Source organism: Sceloporus undulatus, chromosome 1, assembly GCF_019175285.1.
Source record: "Sceloporus undulatus isolate JIND9_A2432 ecotype Alabama chromosome 1, SceUnd_v1.1, whole genome shotgun sequence".
Classification (NCBI taxonomy): domain Eukaryota; kingdom Metazoa; phylum Chordata; class Lepidosauria; order Squamata; family Phrynosomatidae; genus Sceloporus; species Sceloporus undulatus.
The window spans coordinates 139,589,208-139,610,503 of record NC_056522.1 but is presented as its reverse complement, the minus strand read 5'-3'; the positions used below and the strand labels follow the sequence as shown (position 1 = coordinate 139,610,503).

Sequence of the window (21,296 nt, the reverse complement as noted above, 5' to 3'; positions counted from 1 at the left end):
AAAATGCACAAAATACAGAATGAAAGCTTTTGAAGCTACACTGACTTCCTAATCCAGCAAAGTTGTTAGAAATTGTACGGGAGACATAAAAAATTGGCCATATTAGAGTCACAGTTAGAGTCTACATTTTGTCTAGATGTTGTTGTTTTTGTTTCCAGTTCAAATGGTATGGAGGGACATTCATGCAGTTAGAGGCCATTCCTCCTGGCCTTGTGGGCTCTGGTAGACAAACAGTCAATTTTTGGAAAATAAAATTTAAGCTCCACAAAAAGATACTTCCTTTGAGATCCAGTCTTTTTATTACTGTTTAATAATACTCCTCTCATCATTAAATGTTTATACTTTGTTTTTTTCCAGCTCCCTGTGGGGGCCAGTATACTGGATCAGAAGGAGTGGTTTTATCACCAAATTATCCTCAAAACTACACTGTTGGTCAGACGTGTCAGTACTCAATTACTGTTCCTAAGGAATTTGGTAAGTTTTAGTACTGGCATGTGGAGTTCATTAATCCTTTTGAAACTGATTTTATTGTCTATATTCAACAAAACCAGAAATATCTGTGCTTTTCGTTATTTAATACAATACAGATTCTGCTCTACAATGATATTTTGCTAGAATTATTTCAGTGTTTTACACTTTCCAAGGCAATCAACAGAGGACTATTCACTAAAGCAGATACTAATTATCCGAGAGTATCATGAAATGTAAATGGTAACCTGAGGTATCATTTAGGAATAATAATCCATTTGTCTTTATTTATACATGATATCGCAGACTACCACTCTCCCCAACACACCCTTCCTCAAAATATATTATGAATTAAAATGCATGGCTATTATTTGGAGATTTATGTAACTAGTAGTATCAGCTCAAAGGGCTGATGTCTTCATTTCTTTAAAGAGTAATTCTAAATGCCATCTAGAAATCTCGAGTACACCTTTCAAAAGTGACATTTGACATGTGTGGATGATCTGGAACTCAAAAATTGTTAAAACTCTCTTGTTTGGCACATATATAGTAGTTGTATGGATTCTGGCCTGAGTATTTTTTCCAGAATTTAATAAAATACAGAAGGTGGTGAAAAAACTGGAAATTACATAATATTTGGAACACAGAAGAATCATGCCCATGTCACACAACTGTCCCTAGATTGTGAATGACACAGGCCACTTTAGTGAATATTTTTACCACCAAACATGCTGTAGCACAAACTAAATGGATTACTTTTGCTGCTACCATATTGTGCAAACATTTTCTGTATCCTCCTGCCATTGAGTGTAATTGATCTGGAATTATAGTTTTGCTGAATTGATTTTTAATCACACCTTATAACACCAAATTTAGAGAATGACTGCTGACAGCTGACAAAACCAGGCATCTGAGAAACAAGAGATGTGAAGTATTGGCATGCTTTGGCAGAATGGCTTGCAGCAATACAAACAACCTTTAAAATCAAAAACATATACAGCACACCCACCCCTTCACAAAATGTTCTGTTCAGTAAAATGAATTGGGTGTGTGGGTAGAGGAATAATGAAATAGAGTATCCTGGAGACTGATCAAATCACGTCTGAAACCTATAAAAGGAACAGTTTTGTTAGGGTGTGAGGATACACTGCAGTATATCGTTACAGGTTACCCATGACTGGTTATAACTGCCACAGAGAAGAAAATCTTGTGTGGAATTCCATTTGCCTACCCAGTTAGAATAAAGAGACACACAAAATGTATGGATAAACTAAGGGCCATTTCATCAACTATTTAATTCTGATCTGTAGCAGAGTTGCTTAATGTGGTATATGCTGAAGCAGGTATGATCTTACTTCCTCTCTTGCATGGAAAGGGCAAGCCACCTCGGATCCTGGACACAAACTAATCAATCTAGTTTATCTAAGCATTGAGCCCCCACCTCAAAAGAAAGCCAATCAAATCCAGTCCTAAAGGTTATTTCCGTTCTTATTCCCATGACCCAATGGGAAGTCTGAAGAACTCCCTTTCACAAAAAAGGTGTCTGTGGGTGCTCACTGATTATTGACCAAGATTTCACTCTCTGCACTAGTCTGCCACAAAAAGGATCCAGCCTCTTCTTAGTTCCTTTCCTCCATCAGGCCACATAATAAGGCTTACAGATACTCTTAGAATACTGTGTTGTCCTTTACTGATTAGTCAGTACCATCCTCCCTGAAAATTTCCCCTTTCTCATCAAGAACAGAGGGGTGTACCAGGTAATGTTCCAAATCTACTTGCTGGTTTACTTTCCACCTTGCACAATCTAGATCAATAGGGTCACCGTCTCCTCTCCAATCATGTCTTGCCAAAATTGCTGACCAAATCAATTACACATTAGGCCAATGCCACTTTATCAGTCTCATATTTTGTACTGCTTGTAAAATATTGGCATTGTCTTTAGCAAACACAAACCATTTCCACATGTGAAATACTAACTTTTCTGGAGGAGGGCCCACTCTTCAAAAAGTAATGCAAGGAGCATTTTCTTTTCTATGGCCTCAAACCAGCACATGGCATCAATTCTACTCATAACTGTCTCATTAAGAAGAAATAATACAACAGCAAAATCTATTAATGAATTGAAAACATTAAATTGTCAGTGGTTGGACAGAAGTCTGGTAGAAATTGGAATGTCCCCTCCCAAAACTGGTATTTGGCTAGAGGTGATTAATTTCCATGAACAAAAAATATTCCTTTCCATGACCCACAGTATGTAATGCGAGCTTCTGGTGTTTTGAATGGGCAAAGTTCTCACTTAGAAAAGAGCATATTAACATATATTATGCTTTTGTTTTATTGAGTCTTGATGTTCTTCCAAGAAGGAGTCTGAAGTTCAAAATGTATCTTACACCAGCATGCCTAGACTTTCAGACTCCCGTTATTTTGCTTTACTTGACCTCTCTATTCAGAGAAGGCCAATGGTCTCAAACATACAATCTGGGGGCGTTATTGGGTTATTGGGTCCTTTAAAGGTTTCCACTGTGATCACATCAAACCTATCATCATACCAAATGGTTTCATATTTATTGCTAACAGCAAGCATAGCAATTCACCCTGCTGTTGAGTTCAAGCCATAAATGGTAGGTGCTAGAGTTGTAGGAGTAATCTCTGCCTCCTCCCCTCCCCATTTTATTCCTAAATGGGATGGAATCAATAGTTTGATATTGACTTTAGTGGGAATTAGGGCTTTTGACCTAAATCCAATTGTTAGTATCAAGTAGAGTTGACTCATTGAATTTATTGGTGAAAGGTACTTCAATAATTACTGATGTTTCATTGGGTATAATCAAGCTGTGGCTAGGAATTGAATTTAGACATTTCCTCTGTTTGTGTTGATTTTATATTCTGTTGCAAAATTTTCATCTGCGCTGTGGATATTTGCCACCCAGGCCATGGACATTTCCATTGTACATGGAAATACATCAGGGTTTCTAACAAAGACACTAAACAAGTTTTGCATCACATCTTCATTCTAAAAAGAAGTGTTTCTCTGTTTGCAATAAGTATTCTTTTTAGTGATGTAAAGCATATGCTTCTTTTTCCCCCACCCTTGATGGGAAAAAATGTATCTTGATATACTTGAAAATCTACCAACAGTGAGGTATCTTGATATACTTGAAAAGGTATCTTGATATACTTGAAAATCTACCAACAGTGAGTGAGGTTCTTTGCTTCCTTGTAAGAACAAAAGGACGAGTCCTTTTTTCTTGACTATCTCCCCACAATTTCTGCACAGAATTTCCAGGTGAAATTAGTCTCTGTCACCTTTGCCAAGTAAAAAAGGACATGGTTATTGATCAAAAAGATGTGAACAACCCACCCAATGCATATACTTTCTGGAAGACTATAAGAGAGAGCAATTGTAATTTGTACAAAAATCATTTGCATAAGTGGCACAAAACATTACTTTACAAATATGAATACATGTAAAAAAACTGCATGAAATCCTCTCCTCAAGGAAAAATAATGTGATTTTCCGGACTGCTTTGCAAGAAGAAGAAAATCAAGGATTTAGATCCCTTGTTTTCTTTTTTCTTTTTTTTAAATGGAAAAATGCAACCAAAAAAGTTATATTTAAATAGCATTCTTCTTTTTGAGAAAGAAATAGGGGAAAAATGGCTGGCTGAACTGATCATACAATTATACATTTTTGTTTCAGTTTAGAAATAAGCAATTTTTTAAACACATTGGAGTTTTTTTTCCTTCTTTCTCTTAAGAATGAACAAATATAATTTCACACTAGGTAAATGCAACACTGTCAATGTGGGAATTAATTAAATTTAATCAGATAATATATTTCAATGATTCATTTATTTTATTTTATTAACTTCATTGTGCATCAAGGGAGACATTGCTTTATTCTTCACTAGTTTTGATAACTTTAGACCAGGAATAAAATATGAACCAAAGTATCATTTGTATTAGCTTTTCCTATGTTTCCCTTTAATGACATCTGTAGAGGTCATAAAAAACTTGGGGAAAAGATTGGCTCATTGGGATATTTTAAAAAAAAAAACCATGGAGTATTCAGAGTTATTTAGGATTATTTTTGCATGATTATTATTCCTTTGTGGAGAAAAAATAACCCTCTGAAAAAAACAATATGTGAGTGAATATTGCACAGAATAAGTCCCCAATTACAGGATTTTTTTCTGCACAGGAAATAATATTTCTGTTCTAATTATGTTTTAAAAACTGTTTGCCTACCAGTCTCTAGATAGAGATAGAAAAATATATATATAAAGTGACAGATTGCCTTTCCTGAAAGCACAGTCTTGTTCCTTAGAAGGCAGTGATCCCTGTGCTATTTTCTCCTGATGTGTATTGTTTCTGATAGAAGTGTTGTCACTGCAGTGATCAAATCTGCATAACCCTGCCTGTACTGTTGCATCTGCTGGCTGAAACAAAGCTCCAATATTTGGCTTGGGAGACTCCATTAAATATAGTTCATGTTATTCCTTCTCTTCAGGAAGGGTTTTGATTTGAGCATTTTAAAATGAATCACTATGCCACCTCTCCCCTTCCATCAAAGTCAAATCAAACCTTCAGGCACAGAGCAGGCAGATCTGAGTAGAACCAGTCTTCAGGGGGTGGGGGAGGAACTACCATTTATACAAGTGGTTTTGTAATTTTCCAGCTTTCCAGTATTCTTCTGGGGACTTTGGCTGCATCTGCACTGCAGAAATAATACAGTTTGACACAACTTTAACTGCACAGAGCTCTCTGACAGAAAACACTCAATGGCGGGTTACAGACCACCAAAAAATACGTAGTGACTATGTATTAGGGTTAGGAAGGTGCGGTGCTTCCGCACCCCCTAACTCTAATACGTACTCGCTACGTATTTTTTGACGACGGCCGTTCCAGACGGCCACCACCATGTTTATGTCTTGGACGCATAGCGTCCAGACATGTCGCGGCGCCTATGACGTCGCGAGTGCACCAGCGGCGCCTCGCGGCGTCATAGCTGCGCCACGGAAAGAAGCTCCATTTTGGAGCTTCTTTTTTGCTCCGTAAGGGAGCCACGCGGTTTGGCTGCAGCGGCTCCCTCATGGAGCAAACAGCGGCGGCGGCAGGTCACCGCAAAGCGGTGGTTTATAACCCGCCAATGTCTCACAAAACTATAATTTCCAGAACACCACAGCATTAAGCCATGATAGTTAAAGTGGTGTCAAACTGGATTATTTCTGCAGTGCAGATGCAGTCTCAATGAACAAATGCAGGTGAATCAACTGATGCCATGGAATTGTATTTCTTTGTGCACAGATTAGGAGTAATAATATGCCACACAAGTGATGGGGTTAAGTAGGAACACATATTAGGTCCTGGTGCTGAGACCTACGGACATCCTGGTTGCTTAGGCAGCTTCATCCTACCGATAGTCCAAAATTCCTCTGCCATGGCTTTCCTGCCACAAGAACAGCTGCTCCACCTGACTCTGAGATACAACATCCATTAGACGCCACTCTCCAAAGTTAACTCTCAGATTCTTCACAGAGGGATGCTGAAAAATGCAACATCCCTGTCCCCCATCAATTCCTTGCCTATCTTATCCTTCACCATAGATTCCATGCTGTGACCACATGTACTCAGTTTCATGGAGCCACCGCTACCTTCAAATTGAAATGGAAAAAGCGGCTGCCCGACTGCGCAGGCTGGCCGCTTTGCTGTAGGGAGCTGGTGCAGATCCCTGGCCCCAACTTCTGGGTTGGGGTTGCCCTCCACCCTGATTGGTGGCGCAGGGCGGAAGGGCCCTCTCCTTCCGCCCGCGCCGCTCTAGTACGGGCGGAGGAAGTCTTTATGATTGGGTTCCGGTCCTCCAGGGCAGCCCATTGGCTGGGCTGCTCTGGAGGAGGAGCCTCACCATCTGGAGAGGAGGCGGGGCCTTGGCCTATATAAGGGCCATGCGGCCAGGCCCCACAGCCATTTCCCGCTCGGCTCTCCCACCCACCCTCCGCTTGGGTGCTTGGGGTTTTCTGTCACAACTTAGGGCGGCAGCATAGGCCAAGATCTGGTTGGTTTGGATACCAGGGCTATGGAGCATTGGTTTGGGAGTCAATAGGGACCCGGGGGCGAGCAGGGCTAGCGTTGTGGCCATTGTGGGGGCCGCAACTTGGTTATGCCTCCCGGTGACTAGGGGCTTTGAGAACTAGAGAGCGCCTGGTGTTATGGCAGCCGGTTGGCGTTCCTTAGCCCCTAGGTCATCCCAACACCTGGTGGTCACCAGGCATGATGCTTATCGATTAACCGTGGGGTTAGTCGATGCTTCAGATCCTGACCTTATGCTTTGTGCCAACCCTACTGTTCTGGTTTGATGATGTTAATAAAGTTGTGGCCTTTCTTCCAACACAGTCTCTTGTGGTTTATAGTGCCGGCCTCCCAGGCAAACTAAACTGAAAGATTTAGGTTAAAATGTAGTCGTATGCCCAGCTTGGGTAGTTAGTTGTACTAGAAACCTTTAACAGAAGGTTGCTGTACTTACTCTTCTTGCTTTGTAGCCTGCTGTTGTCTCTCTTGATGTCACCTCAAAAGGGATCACACACACTGCACACTCCAATAGCCATCATTTGCATGACAGGCCACTCCATGGCTGAGCTGCTTAGTTGCCAGCCCAAAAGGCCAAATGACCGGCAAAACCATTGATCATCTCCCTCTCCCTTCACTGAGAAGAAAAGAAAAAGGCTGACCTGACCTGCTGGCATTAATAAAGTCATTGTGTTATTTCCTTTCTGCATCCCAGGTCTCTTCACATCCTGGAGGAGTGCACAATGGACCTGCCCTGAACTCTGAGCTCCCTAGAATATTGTGGGTCCACAACAAGCATTGCAGTGGTCTCCGCATTGATCACAGTTGATATGTTATGGTCATGAAGACTGCATTTTTATTATTTCAGGGGCCAACATACAAATCACTATGTCAGCAACCACTTGTGTGGTAATATTTATGAAGGGCCTGATACGTTATGAATAAATCATCTTATCTTAATGATGCTGCTAGACTTCTTTTTCTTCCCTTACTTCTTTTATTTTATATTGAAACAGTGAAAAATGGTTGTCTATTTTAGGCTTTGTATAATATTATGTCACTAACATTCTAGAAATGTTGGTGCAGGGAATTTTTATTTTTTTATTTTTTGGCCACCACATTCATTGTCAATATTGTGAGACCAAGAAACCACAGACAACTAGGATTATAATAAAGGATGCAATAATTGAACACAACCAAATGTTTTTATCATTGAAGAATCCAGAAAATATGGGGTTATTGTTCCTTGGTTGACATTGAATAAATATTTGCTTTCTTATTTTATTGTCTTTTACAGTTGTATTTGGACAATTTGCCTATTTCCAAACAGCTTTAAATGATGTTGTAGAGCTATTTGACGGGGAGCATCCACAGGCTAGACTTCTGAGTTCACTTTCTGGATCTCACTCAGGTATACAATATTCTATAAAAGTAAAAACTTATCTGGATTCTTATGGAAAGCTTGGTTATCAGAAGCATGCATATTAAGTGTTTTATTTGACAATTTAATAGCTATACCAGATATGATCCAATTTTGATTTTTGAACTAAAAGTGGTCATTTATAATAACATTAGATAGATATTATTCACACCTTTAACAAATTATAACAAATATTTATATTCTTCATGTATGTTCAGTAACAATTGTTTCTTAGTCACTGCAAGAAATTCCATCTTCATCTAGATAAAATTGAAAGATAACTTTGTTTTGTTTATATTTACTTTTTAAAAAATCTAATATCTAGGAGAGACCCTGCCTTTAGCCACATCAAATCAGATCCTTTTGAGGTTTAGTGCCAAGAGTGGAGCATCTGCCAGAGGCTTCCATTTTGTCTATCAAGGTACATTTTTATTTTCTTGTATTTTGCACATGAGCTTCTTTCCACCCGACTTAATTGTTGTTCTAGGTAGGGTTGGGAGATGTACCTCATCTTTTAGGATGATTCTATATGATTCATAGTATTATTATCAAAAAGTTGACATAATCTTTTCCATCTTAGATAGCCACACTCAGTAGGGTAGGCAATTTAAAATGGTTGAGCCAATACAAACGGTCCTTTCAAATGCCATCTTATCTAAAAATACAGATCCCTAAACATCTCAGAGAGGCATTTACCCGAGCAAGATTCGACCAACTTGATACCATGGTAAGACATGGAAGATTCCAGGGTATCCCTTATAACGAACGAATTTGTATTTGTGGGGATCATGAAATTGAGGATCTAGCACACATTTTGTTTAGTTGTAATTTGTACCAAGCAGAAAGGGATCAATATCTTCATCCCTATATTAAACGAACAATATACTGGGATACCCACATCAGAACATCATACTTTATGAGTGGACAAGATTCAAAAATCTCTATTGCTACAGCTCGGTTCCTTCATAAAGCATCGCTGTTGAGATCTAGATATGTTGGAATGATTGGTGTTAATTGTAAGGGGGATGAACAGATTTGATGTATGTCGACGGATATTTTATGTTACTTTTGCCTCCCATTTCTATTCCAATTTTAATTCTGTTTTATTCCCTATGGTAATTATCTTACATACTATTGTTTAATTGTTAACTATTTTATTTTATCTGTTTACTAGTATATCCTTTACCACATATTGTATATCTTTTAGATATACATAAGCTGTAGACAAGTAGTACATGTTCTGGTTCTGGTGCACGCTTAGGTTATGCATATGTATTTATATTGTATGGAGGTTTATTGCACCTAGTGCACTGTATTTACATTTTATATATAGCTGTGTGATACTGCTTTTTATTATGTTACTAGTATTTTGAAACGGCCCTTGGGCTACTCAATAAATTGTATTGATTGATCTTAGATGGTACTGTTTTAGATCTGATGTTAGATATATGATCTTTTGGGGGAACCTGGTATCGTGTGTCAAAAGTTCTTAACTTGTTTGTTGAAATCCTTAAGTTCAGCATTCACATCTGTTATAATGAAGCCATCAGAAAGGACGTTACTGTATTATGCAAACAATGTATACAAAAAGCCAGGGAACATGGAAACCTGCATGGATAAATCCTTTTCACCCACACTGATATTTGTAAAAAATCACCTTTTCTGAAACCAATGAATGATATGTCCTAATGTCTCAGAAACAAGATATCAAATTAAAAGTAGTCTAGGTTTCACAGATTTTAAAATCTATTTTCATGTTTTCAGGTAAGTAACAAAAAATAGTAAACTAGTCATTAGAAATATTTAAAACTAGAAGAATCAATCAAAATATTTATTACGATCCCCAGATCCAATTTTAAAAAAATCAATCATAAAGTAGAAAGGGCCAACATCAAATAGATATAGAACTATATGTTTTATTGTATACTTTTATCTCTATTTTATGTCTTTCCCTTTTTATTTTATGCTTGATTTTTATTGGATCTGCGGATCATAATAACCGTTTTGACTTTGATCTAAACTAGAAAAATATATTTGCATTTAAGACACTGAAATGTATTAACAAGCATTTATGAAAAGAGATAGAGCAAATCATGAATCTGCAATTGAAAACTGAAGGCTGTTTTTCTACTTGTCAAAACATGTGCTGCTGTTATTGATTTTTTTTTCTGGATCATTTTAGATATTTAATGTCATAGATAAAGAATGAGGGGTTTGGGCTGCTTGGTTGATTGGTTTTCCACTACCTGAACTTCCAGCAACATAAGAGCACACAAATCTATTGAAATGAATGCTTATTTCCACTTTGTGTGATTTTTACATTTGTTTTCAATCATCAGTTCTATTTCATTTTTATTTTTTAAAAAAATCATGAAATTTTAATTTAAATATCTTTTAATACGATTTCCAGACTATTTTGTCTGAAAATACGCATTTTGAGAACATTATATCTCAAAATGCTTAATTTAAAACAAGTTTTAAAATGCTTTTTTAAAAAGTACACATCAGTGCCTGATTTGTTCTGATTTAAAGGCCAATGTTGCCCTTTTATAATTACTGTCTAAGGTCTTTCAAGCTGCCTCATAATGCTCTGGGATTCTCTTTTTATAAAAGGCAGACAGAAACATACATGTTTCTGTTATTGTGTGCTTTCATGGCCATTTCTGATTTGTGGTGACCCTCAGGTGATCCCATCATGGTTTTTCCTTGTCAAGATTTGTTCAGAAGGGATTTGCCACTGCCTTCCTCAGGGGCTCAGAGGGAAGTTTATTGCACAGGGGTTCAGGGAACGGTCGGAGAACGGAATGGAAGGGGCCAGGAACGAGTGTGGAACAACTGGGGGACGCATTTTACTGCATGCAGAAGTCCCTCACTCGTTCCATTCTGTTCCCCATCCATCCCAGAGGGGACGATTTTTGAGAACGGTTCAAAACATTCTCAAAAATCTCCTTCTCTGGGACGGACTGGGAACGGAAGGGCAGGTAACAGAATGAGTGAGGGACTTCCTCTTGTGCAGTAAAATGCATCCCCCACGCATTCTCTTCCCAGCCCCTTTTGGACCGTTCTCCAATCGTGCCAGGATCCTGTGTGATAAACTCCTACGTGACTTGCTCAAGGTCACCCAGTGGGTTTACATGGCCGAACGGGAAATAGAACTCTCATCTCCAGAGTCATAGCCCAGTGTTCAAATCACTACACTAAAAAACATTGAAAACATAAAAGTACAGTGGACCCTTGTTATATGCTGGGGTTTGGTTCCAAGATCCCCCATGGATAACAAAATCTGTGTATGCTCAAGTCCCATTAAATATAATGATATAGCAAAACGGTGTCCCTTATAAATGGAAAATCAAGGTTTGATATTTGAAATTTATACTTTTTTGAACATTTTCAAACCGTGTATGCTTGAATCCGAGTATAAAAAAATCCCTGTATAAGAAGGGCCGACTGTACAATCCTATGTATGTTCTTTATTGCCCTGGAATAAATTCCTTTGTATTAAACGAGGTTTACCTCAAGAAAAAAATGCATTACACTACAGCATCATTAAAGGTGTCATTACTTATGATACCTTTACTTTAGACTACAGCATCATTACTTTACTCTATAATGAATAAAAAAAAATCATGCAGTTCATACTTCAATAAGAATGTACTGAATTTGAATTTCCTGAATATAAGTCTTAACTGGAATGCATTTAAACCTCAAGGAAGATTTTAATACCAGTGCTTATCAAAGGGTAAGCTCTAGTAAATCTTTGCTGAAATGTTGAGGAAGCATGCGTGTGTGAAAGCCTGGGGGCTTTCTCAATGTCAGGGAATCTGTTGACTCCCCTCTAGCATCACTGAATAGTTCGGGGAGAGGGAATTTCCTCTGAATGCAAAGTTTTAGTTCAGAGGAAATTGCCTCTCCCCAAATGATTCAGTAATGCTGGAGGGAGCTGACGATTCCCAGACGTTGAGGAAGTGCACCTGGCTTTCACACATGCATGCTTCTTCAATGTTTCAGCAATGATTCACCAACGCTTAAGTGCTGGTATGAAAATCTTCAAGATCTGCTGTTTCCCAAAGTTTGGTTCTGCACCAGTCCCTCAAAATATGAACTGAATATAAAGTATATTTTCAAATATATATATAATGTACACATATTTTAATCAGGTCAAAAATGAAATAAAATGGAAATAGCAGTCCAGTATGAAAATGGCATGTGCATGACTTGAGCATCTATATTCATGAATTTAGCAGTAGAGAAAAGGAAAACCTGAACATAATTGAGCTTGACATTTTTACTCATTCTTTGTTCTGAGACATCTGTCATGAAAGGTCAAGATAAAAGCAAAAGAATTCTCATAGAAATAGACCCTACAAAATTATATGAATCAGTTTTCTGGATACATATTAAAATTTCATGCATCATAATTTGTAGATATAAACATCCATGGTATAGAAAATATTCAGACAGGTAAAGTTGTAAAAACAGCAAGGAGCTGAATAATGCATTCTACTAATGAGCATTTTAACATATGAATTCAGGGATGGAGCAAAAGTATCTTCAGTTTACTAACTATCTGGATAATTAGCAGTAGACAAAAAAGTTACACTTAAATTTTCTTGGTCTAATCACCCCTACAAAAGGATAGGATTGCAACTGTGGCTGAACTACCTTTTCTATTTACATGGGACTAAGCCTCATTTAATTCAGTAAATCCCTTTCAATTCATTTTCTGAATCAACATGTATATGATTTTGCTATTAAATAGAGATGTGTTTTGTTTCCAGAAAAATCCCATATCAGTTTCAAATCTATACTAATTAATTAAAAAATATCTAGGCGTAGAGTGGATCAAAGTAGGGCTTCTCTTATATGGACTGAATCTGAACCCTCTCAAAACTTCATTAGTAATTCAGATTTGGAAAAACTCCAAACCCAAACTGTATGTTTACAAAAACTAATGCATTTCTGTCTGAGATACAAATTCAGATCAAAGTTGATTCGGGAAACTCATACATCAGTCCAAGGCAAATTGGGCTGCTTTCCAAATCTCCAAGAAGTCTGTATCAAGTCTTATATTGAATTCATATCCCTCCTGGGATATCTAATTTAATATGAACATATAGCAAAGGGAGATTAATTCAGTTCCATGTGTCCATCATACCAGTCTGTTTACATATATATTGAGACACTGCTTGCTAATCAGCAAATGTTATCTAAGAAAAAAACACACAACCTGTTTTGTTTCTTAATGGTACATCTGTGGTCATCATGAGGGTAGAAGGAAGACAAATGGAAGGGACATACAAGATACATGACAATTAGAGTAAACCTTTATATACTGAGTCATTTCCACAGTTTGGTAATAAGGTGGCAAATATCTGGGCATTGTAGCATCTACCTGTAATGTGGGTAAAATAGTGCGAGTATAATATTACAGGCAGAGTTATGTAAGACTGAGATTATTGTCTGTAATTTGAATGTGTTCACACTGAGATGCAATAAGTGTGAAAATAATGCACATTCATTTTTGGTAGGCTGCCCAGTTCCTCAGAAGCTTCTCATGTTGTCAAACACAAGGGACTGCTGGTTGTCTACACCAGGTTGCCCACCTCCCAAATTTCAGTCTCCCTGCCTGATTCCACAATCACTGCAAGTTTTCAACTCTTGAATAAAGAAGAAATGTCCTGTCAACTAAATTCCAAAGTAGTCTCCTTCCCAAGGATTTCTTAACCATGTTTTAACAGATTTCTTAATAATTTCTTCACAGAACGTTTCTTAACAAATCTTTTGGTATGTTTTCTATTCAACCTTCACTTCACATACATAAAAAAACAACAAATATAAAACAGGCTGGGGGTTATTTTTTGTATTTCATTTAAAATTATTGTTGTTTAGACTAAAATCCATTAGTATAATTCACATCCAGTAGTGTATTTCCATATGCATCATCAGTGGTATTGGGACTTTGCACTCCTCTCCTTCAACTGCAGTCCCCCATAGTGCTCAAACCTGCTTTGAAACATTTCTCAGTACTCAGGAACAGTTTGCATGTCTGTGTGAGAACCAGAACAACATTGCATCCTGTCTGTTCTTGGAAGCTAAGCCCTGGTTGGTACTTGGATGGGAGACTGCCAACAAACAACATACACTGTAGGCTATATTTTAGAAGAAGAAACTGCTAAAACCAGCTCTGAGGGGTGAAACAGATGGGCATGAAGGAGCAATCTCTAGCTGCTCCAGCCACAATCGCTCTGGGAGAACTGTGAACAGACGGCTTGCTCTTGAAGCAGGCTGCTGCTGCGGTCACCAGTGGGCCACCAGCAGGAGTGGATTAAATCCACTCCATTTTCTGGTGGCTTCAGACCACCTTAGGTGGCCTCAGAGAGGCTTCTGGCCACTTTGGGGGCATGCATTGTCTAAACCCCATTTATTGTTATTTGGCCAGTCTGTTTCAGGTTGAGTATTTCTTGCTTCAGAAAACACTAAAGTCATCTTAAGTCAACAGACAAATTGAAAGTACACATATACATGCATATACACAGACATACACACAGGGGTGTGAAGGGACTGCCACTTATAGCAACTCTTAGAGCAAAGGTAGCCTATGGCATTACATAATAAATGTCATATGGCCAAAAAGCAATGTTCTATTTGTTCTTCATCTTAATATAAAAATCTCAATAATATTTTTCCACTCGTAATCTAAATATTTGGCTTCCTTTTTATTTGTTTTTCACAATGTGGGGCATTTCCCAGGCTGGCCAATGCAAAGGGGAGAGGGGGGGAAAGTAGCATGAAGGAAAGGGATGTGGTCTAAGGGGAACTAGTGCATCCTAGTCATTTTGGTAAATAATACTAAAATAGATTAACTGGCTCAGATTTCATTATTATGACATTGTTAGTATTGATAAATACAATCAATAATAATTGATTATTATGATGAAATTCCTTAGTATTAAAAATTAAATATTGTAGGTCAAATATAGTAATTAAACAACAACTTTAATTTATGTGTATGGATTAATACTAATAATTTTAAAAAATCAAACAGGTGCTTTAAATTTGCTTGTTACAGTGGGTCCCAGTGAATTTTCTACTTAGTATTTTAGGCAACAAAGTCAGATATTTGGGCCCTGTTCTAGACTAGCAGGCTCCAGTATCTTGAACTCTTCAGGGGCATATTCTGTGAAGATGGAAGAGAAAGTGAACTTTTTGGTGGCTAATCTTGGACTGATCTAGAATTTGAAACCAGGCAAACCTGGATCTCCTCTTCATCATCTTCCCTCTGGCAAGCATGTTTTTAGCTGCACTATCCAATTTATTTTGGATAGTGCTCATAGCTTGGGATTCTCCTGAATTCATTAGTGATTTAAATTGCTGTCTAATTCAGTAGCTTACCATAGTATAAGCCGACCTCATCTATAAACTGAGGGCAGGTCTTGGGGCCAAAATTATGAATTTTGATATGACCCATGGATAAGTTGAGGATAAAACTTAGCAGCATATAAAAAAGGATGTAAAGGATGAAGCAAAGGAAAATTATGCTAAAGATCTTTAAAAATATTGACAGGCTTAACTGTTTGTGCTCACCCTAAAGGCTGGATGGATGAGACAGTAGAGTGGGTTGATGCTTCTTTTAGGTGCTCCAAGAAGAGATTAACGTCTCATCTTTCACCAAGGCATGGTTCCCTTTTTGAAAAGAGATTTTTTCCCCTAAAATTTCTAGATTTATACATGAGTATATATGGTATATATTATAATCTGTTCAATTGTGGTTCAGTTGCATTTGATTCTGCATGTTTGCTTCTCTTCCTTTTTTTCCCCTTCTGGATCTGTCTTAAATTTGTTGTGAGTCCCAGTTCTGGGGGAATGGCAGTACAGTTGGCCCTTCCCTTACGTGGGGATCCATTCTGGACCCCGCCACATAAGGGGAAAAGTGCATAAACTTAAGCCCCATTAGAACTAATGGGGCTCGTTCCCGCAGCGCGCACCCAGCCGCCCCATTGTTTCTTCCGGGGTGCAGGAGAAGCCTTTCTGGCACGGCTTCCAGTGTATGCTGGAAGCTGCGTATAGTGCATCCGCATATGATGTGGGCGCCCTGTATATTATTCAGGTCCAAAACAGAAAGAATCCAGTTTGAGGCAGCTTTAACTGTTCTGACTCAGTCCTAGGGAATCCTGGGAGATGTAGCTTGTTGTGGCACCAGAGCTCTGTGACAGAGAAGGCTAAATGTCTCACAAAACTGCAGTTCCCAGAATTCCCTAGCATTGATCCAGGGCAGTTAAAGTGGTCTCAAACTGGATAATTTTGTAGGGTGTTTTGGACCTCAGATAATTAAATACAAATAAATAAATGTGCCTGAGTAAGGGACAGTCAAATATCAAAAGCAACCAACAAATAATGACACTATCAAGAAAGAAAGAAAGTATTTTTTTAAAAAAAAAATAGACATCACAATCTGATCCCAGACCCTCTCCAGACCGCTGGGCCTTAGTAATTTGTAACAGCTTCCTGCCCCCTCATTGTCACTGTTGATGTGAATTGTTACAGAAGCAGAAGCACAACTAGTAGCAGCAGCAGCAGTGTCCCTAGGAGCCCATGATCCTTGGAAGATCCTACGTTCCTTGACAGTGCAGTCCAAATCAACACTGACAGGACTGTCCCAGAGGAAGTTGTTGTAGGAAATTGCTTCACCTAGGAAGATAAATGCAGAAAAATTATTGAAATAAAAGATTTCCTAATGTAATAAATGTATGCTAATGAAACATTTCCACAAGCACTTGAGGTCACCAGGGGTTTCCTTTCTATTATGCCAATATTACATTTAGAGGCAAACTGTGCTGTCAGTTTAAGTGACACATGGCACATCAAGTTTAGGTGTTTTGCTTTGTTTTTTGTTTAATCATTTCCCCCCTTAGGAGGATAGGAACGTTGAAAAAGAAAGGGCTTCTGGGCTAAATCAAGCTTAAGGTACAGTATTTAACAAAATTAATTATAAATCTGAATTATGGTCGCAGATTTTATGGCCAGCACACCATTTTTCTGCTCTTGATATGCAGAGAACTCTAGATGTTGGAATGAAAGGTGTTCAGTCTTTCAGCAAGGGGAATAAATCTTTTCATGCATTTAGCTGATTAGATATTGTGCCATGTTTTGTGCTGTGTTTATTTTTTTACTTCTTCTGAGCCTCATTAAAACAGTTCGAGAGCAGAAGAGGGAGGAAGCATTTCTTTATCATGTAGCAAAATAGCCAATGAGTGGATTTTTTTGCTAATTTTTTTGGGGGTGGGGTAGTTTGAAGCATTTGTGTATGTGTGTTTTAGCATTAGAATATTAGATTATTTTGTCTGGCAGCCAGGAAGGCTTGAATTTAAGAAACAGACAATGCTGTTCTCAGCATCTCAAAAATGAATCAAAGTAAGCAAGCTGGCTTTATTTATCTCTGGAGAACCTTGCAGCTATTCAGGTTTCAATTTTTGGAAGATGAATGCAGTACAATCCCTAGTCGTTAAAAGATTTAGCCAAGGCCATGCAGTTTGTGGCATTTAATTAGATTTAATAAATATGCTACCACAATTTGGGGATTTTCAATCTTCTTGTAAAATATAGGAACAGATTTCCCAGGACTGCCTGTCTGCTAATGTTAAAATACCTTTGAGAACAGCATCCACTTTCCAGAATGAAGACTCTAATCTGGTCTGTAAAATCAATCATTTTATTTATCACCGAGTATTCCAGACTGACCCTCTTCCATGTTCACTTTTCCACTAGGCTGATTTCTATTTTGTTTCATAGCAATGAAATAGGAAGAATAATTACTATGAAAAGCACTCTGGCATCTGATACCATCTAAGAAGACTAGCTCCTCAACATTGTATTATAGAATTAGCCTGAGGATTGAAGGGAATGGAGGGCTGTAGCTAATATGATTGTATATCCCTGAGAAAAAAGTAGTATGAGATTAGATTTCTTGGTTTGGATTTTGATATAATCATTTTTCTTTCAGTGCCATTTTCAAAGCTATATATTTCTTCTGGTTTCATAGAAGTTGCCTTCCTTTTTCTGATAAGTGGATTTTTTTCTATATTCCATATTTCACAGAAAGCATGATAAGCAGTCGGTAGACCAGGAGTGAGCATCTGACTTCTGCAACCCCTCACTAGAAAAGACTGTATTGACATTTTGTAATCTTAAAGTTAAATATCCCCACATTTACAGTATAATTGTGTCTTAAAGGGACTCATTTGCTCTAATTTCCATAATGACACTGTGCATCCTTTATTGCTTTGAAAGATCCAGTGCTGCACAAGACATGAGTGCGTAAGCCATACAAAGCCTGTATAGTTGCTCTGATTTTAACACAAGCAATCAGATTTCTACTAGTTAAGAACCTTCCCCAAAATAGACCGTAAAATAGTCCTGAATGTTATTAGTCCTAACTGAGGTAGACTCATTTCATCTATAAGTTCTACCTAAGTGTTCACTCACAGCTCATTAAGGCATTCAGTGGGTCTATATTTTTGAGGTACTAACCAGTAGGTTTCAAGCCAACATCTTCCTTTCTAAAGGCCTAGTAACACTAACTTTTTTGTCTGGTTATTTATTTGTATTATTTCCATCTTTCTCCCAGGATGAGATCTAACTTCATTTCAAACTTAATTACAAACTTAAAACAGTGGATCCTTGATACCCATTGGGGTCTGGTTCCAGGACCGTGGATACCAAAATCTGTGGATGCTAAAGTCTCATTAAATACAATGGCATAGCAATAAAATGATGCTCCTTACAACAAATGGCAAAATCAAAACTCTGTGTGTGTGTGTGTGTGTGTGTGTGTGTGTGCATTTCAAGCCATGAATGGTTGAATCGATGGTTAAGGAATTGATGGATATGGAGGAGGGCCAACTGTATAACATAAAACATAATGCAAATAAAGAACTCTTAGTATAAAAGTTAAAACAAAATTAAACTAAAATTCTATTTTAAAAATATAGGTTAAAATGCAAGTTAAAATCATCTTTAAAAACACATTTAAATCTATTAAAATAGAAGGACAATACGCCACGCAACATATCCAGAGGTAGCCATGTTATACAGCATAATACAATAACATCCAAAATCCAAATAATACCTTTATAGGGACAGGCAAGATGTACAGAATAGATTGTGCAGGCTTTTGAAGCTTCACTGGCTTCTTCTTCATCTTAACTGACAACAAAAAAGCACATTTGACAAAATGTAAGTCTGTGGCTCTAACACTGTCATTTTTTCTTTATTTCTTCTGATTTGGTACCTTTGCTTGTAGAGCTTCTAAAACTCCCATGATGTATTTGGTGCAGTTTTAGTTGACTCTATCGAGTATCACTGTTTTGTGGACCCCTTATTAAAAGCTCCATCTGCCACAAAAACCAAGTGCCTCTTTAAATAAAAAGAGTCTTTACCTGTTATTAGAAAGAGAGCATAGAGAAGGCCAACCAGAGTTCCTGGTGAAAGAAGTTCCAAACCTTGGGAGCAGCCGCTGGTAATATTTTCTCCCATGTCTTCACCAAACATGAATATGATGATGGTGGAACTGAAAGCTTTCCCCTGCAGATCTTGGTCAGTCTCTTATAGAGCAGGCTCTGGTCTACCCCAGTAGTTTGTCGAGTACCCTCTGACCTAGGAGTCTCATTTTCTGGCACTGTCTCCTGTTTTATTTTGAATATCTCTTCATAGGATTTTCATAGTAAAAGTCACATTCCTCCTTCTGCACATTACTAGCAAATGTTAGCTATGGTGCCATTGGTATTGTCTTTAAGAGATCCTGTGCTACTGTCAACTCTTCCCCATTACTGTTGCTGCCCAGTAGCTATTTGGCACATTTCATCAGCAAAAGCCTGTCTAACATGGGAGACCTTGTCAGCAGCACTGCTACCATCAGCATAGCCTCTTCTCAGAGGAACTGCAGAAAGATAGTGGAATTGTGAGGCAGTTTCACTAATCTATATTTATTCATTGCCCATCAGCCTATAATTTTGATCTGAAATATTAGACAGTAAGGGCAAAATGCACTAAGAAATCTGAGTTTCATAGTAACCTACAAATGAAGTCCACAACTTATATTTGTTTTTCTTCTTCTTGGACTTGATTTTTTTTTTAATCAGTGGGATTTAAAGAGTGCAGCACACTGAATTAGAAACATTCATTGCAATTATATAGATTACTGTTCTATGTTATGATTTTAAAGGGCACACGTTTGTGAGCAATGCTTATTTAGACCTGTTATGCATAAAGCTCACACCTGCATGCACACACACACAATTTTACCCAACATATGTACATCTCAGAAATACACGTTATGTTGTATGCCATTTGTGAAGGCTGCTACATCTAAATGCCAAGGTTAGCAACACGGCATGAGCCTAAGTCCCTTGTCCCTGCCATTTTATGAACTGATGTGACTTGTGGCAATACTTCTGGTTATATTCATTTCTCTTTCTTACTGTCAGTAGTTTTAAATTAAAAATATACTCACTTACGTAGAAATAAATCCAATTAAACTCAATACAGGTGACTTGTCAGTAGAGATAAATTAGAGAGACAGAGAGAGAGAACTACATTGTTAGTATTATCCATGAAGAATCTAAAAATTGTGTGTTATATTTGGTAGACATTTATTGACTTCACAATCAGAAATATTGTCATTCAGTATGAAGTGGACTTCCATTTTTTTGGGGGGGGGGGGGGAAGATGCCAGATCTGGAGCAAAAAGGTGGAAGACATTGTAATGAAAAGAAATGTATCACTTAGCCTCCCATGTGATGCCATTGTCCCAGAATTTGAGTGGTTCCAATGGGTAGTTTCAAACCCTCCTAACAGGGCCTCTTTTCACCAGACATGAGATGGACCTCATATTGCCATGCCTCATATGCCTATAGATAAGTCTTGTGCTGACTGGCAATAGGTTGCAAAGTTTCAAAATGGCCTTTTCTCTATGTTGACCAGTCACTGATTGTTAATTGCTAGGCAAGATTCATAAAGGAGGGAAAGCTGTGCACAGTAATGCTTGATAACCTATTTTGCAATTTGATGAGCAACTTAATTCTAAATGGTAACACCCAGGGCAGAGAAGAAAGAACTAAGTAGATGAGCTAGCAAGTTACAACAAGAATCCTGTGGCACCTGAAGTTCTAATTAAAAAAAATTACCACCTAATTGTCAACATCACACTTCATAATTTTTGATTACCCCTTATTGCTACTTTGAAAATTTAGTAACTCCACGCACAGTCAGAGTTCAGTACAGTTCATAAGAGTGATGTAAAGACAAGCCCTTCTGAATCCTGGACCATCGCCAGGTGCCCATCTTG

At 37.9% G+C, this 21,296-nt stretch overlaps 1 protein-coding gene across 2 annotated transcripts in view; it reads left to right on the top strand.

The window, feature by feature from the left end:
• CSMD1 (CUB and Sushi multiple domains 1) overlaps positions 1 to 21,296 on the top strand; it is a 1,231,469-nt gene that overhangs the window by 1,038,070 nt on the left and 172,103 nt on the right. For both annotated transcript variants that reach the window (XM_042480556.1, XM_042480547.1), the window contains exons 31-33: positions 358 to 474; positions 7,832 to 7,945; positions 8,280 to 8,375. In XM_042480556.1, coding sequence (XP_042336490.1) covers positions 358 to 474; positions 7,832 to 7,945; positions 8,280 to 8,375 — 327 coding nt within the window. The remainder of the gene's footprint in view (positions 1 to 357; positions 475 to 7,831; positions 7,946 to 8,279; positions 8,376 to 21,296) is intronic.